Source organism: Camelina sativa, chromosome 2 (assembly GCF_000633955.1).
Source record: "Camelina sativa cultivar DH55 chromosome 2, Cs, whole genome shotgun sequence".
NCBI lineage: Eukaryota > Viridiplantae > Streptophyta > Magnoliopsida > Brassicales > Brassicaceae > Camelina > Camelina sativa.
Genome location: NC_025686.1, coordinates 18,391,879 through 18,393,823, shown reverse-complemented (window position 1 = coordinate 18,393,823; position 1,945 = coordinate 18,391,879). Strand labels below are relative to the sequence as shown.

The following is a 1,945-nucleotide window of genomic DNA, read 5'->3' as shown; positions in this document are numbered from 1 at the left end:
TGAGCGATGTGGGATGTTTCTACTCTTGTAATGTGAGTTCCCTTGTAATAGTAGGTGATGACCAAGGCCCACTTGTTTATTTGTAAAACCCATTCCCAACTTATTTGCTTCACTAAGCTCTTCTTTTTTCTGTTTTGTTACAAACTTACCAGAACTTCATTCCAACGAGATCATTGGGCGTGGTTTATAGTATCTAGACTATTTTCATACTAGTGGTGCCAATGTTGCAGAAGTACCATGTCCAGAAAAACAAATTTGGTTTTTGCATCGTAGGTTTGGTCATTCATCTTTGGGATCTTTTGAAAGACTATTTTCTTCTCTATCTGATACATATTATTGATTGTATATCTATTGAAACTTTGAAATGTGAAACTTTGCTAAAAGTCATACAGCTATATTTCACAAAACTCATCAAAGAGATGCTAAATTTTAATTCTCTTGTTTATTCGGCTGTTTGGGGTCCTGCTCCTACTACTAGTAGTCTAGTACTATTGGTTTTAGATTGTTTGTCCTTCAGGTGTTTGATGATTGTACCAGAATGGTCTTATTTACGGAAGCAATAATCATCTGATATTATTAATCAATGCTTTTAAAACGTTTAATTATTGATGAATGTTTCAGCTTTTCATTTTCTGTGACAATCAAATAAGTCCACTTTTTTTTTAATGAATGTAAAATTTTATTCATCAAAAAAATCTGTTCTTTACAGCAAGTGTAACATGATTGACTTTAGTAATGTTAAAAACAAGACGACAGCTTTACGTTCTAGTGGAAAACCAGAGAGCTAGGATGTCTTCATAACGGTGGTTACTGGAGTTCAAAAGGAGGAGCAGCTTATTCCGAATGGTCTTATCAATCCAATTTCCAAGTCGAGATGCAGAGGTCGGGTCTTCATTATGCCTGCGGTTGTAAGTCCACTTTACTTTGCTGTTAGAAAAGAAAAAATACAACAGATTTAAGTCACTGAATAAATAACTGATTCAGTAAAACGTTAAAAGTCCAAACAGAAATTTATTTGCCTAAAACATGAATTAGGTATCAGTTTGTGAAAGTGTAAACAGTTCCATCTTTTCAATTCAACGTTTGTCATATATAAGTAACAAACGAGTCAACAAATATGAAAATGTAACTTTCTCGTAATAAATTTACCATATATGAGTTACTCTATAAATTGTTTGTTTCTTAGGATCACCAAACCATCTCAATCAATCAAATTAATCTTTCTCCTCTACAGAAAATAAAAAGGAATCAATAATCACCATGGAAGATAAGATGCAAACTCTTCTCTCCACGATTCTAATTATAACTTTGTGTGCCACTCCTTTAGTAAAGCCGGGGCTGGCTCAACTCCCTACCATTCCTGGCTTTTCTCCTCCTGGCTCCCCAATAGATCTAGCAAAATGCTGGTCATCGCTCCTTAACATTCAAGGTTGCGAAATCGAAATTTTAAAATCTGCTTTAACCGGTAAGTTTGAAAACGTTGGACCAACATGCTGCAAGGCGTTTACCGAAATCGATGCAAAGTGTTGGCCCAAAATGTTTCCATTGAATCCTTTCTTCCCTCCTCTTCTCAAGGATGGTTGCTCTCGCATCAACGCAGCTGCTCCCAGACTTGCTGTTGGAACTACACTTTTGACAACATGGCTTTAGCCAACTTTCCGGTGACTTGTCCGGTGACGTCCGTCATCGGAATGACCGGTTTAAGGACTCTTTGGATTCCTTGTAATGAGCACTATAACATAGTGTAGTTACTTGTCAAAAGCGAAGTTATAATGAATGAGAAATTAATCTCCAAAGTGGTTAGCTTGAAAGCTTATAACTAGTATTATGGGATGAGGAAATTACGTTGCATGGACCGGACTTGGTTTAATATTTTGGAGTAAATTTATTTGCAACTTATATTACATTTCATGTTACGTATGTTGCTTATAATATTCAAAATTTT

At 35.5% G+C, this 1,945-nt stretch overlaps 1 protein-coding gene across 1 annotated transcript in view; it reads left to right on the top strand.

Moving 5' to 3' along the window:
* The window catches only part of LOC109128874, a 6,422-nt gene continuing 5,700 nt past the window's right edge, over window positions 1,224-1,945 (top strand). The window contains exon 1 of the mRNA XM_019236025.1: window positions 1,224-1,610. Within this exon, the coding sequence (XP_019091570.1) occupies window positions 1,261-1,610 (350 nt within the window). The 5' untranslated portion in view covers window positions 1,224-1,260. The remainder of the gene's footprint in view (window positions 1,611-1,945) is intronic.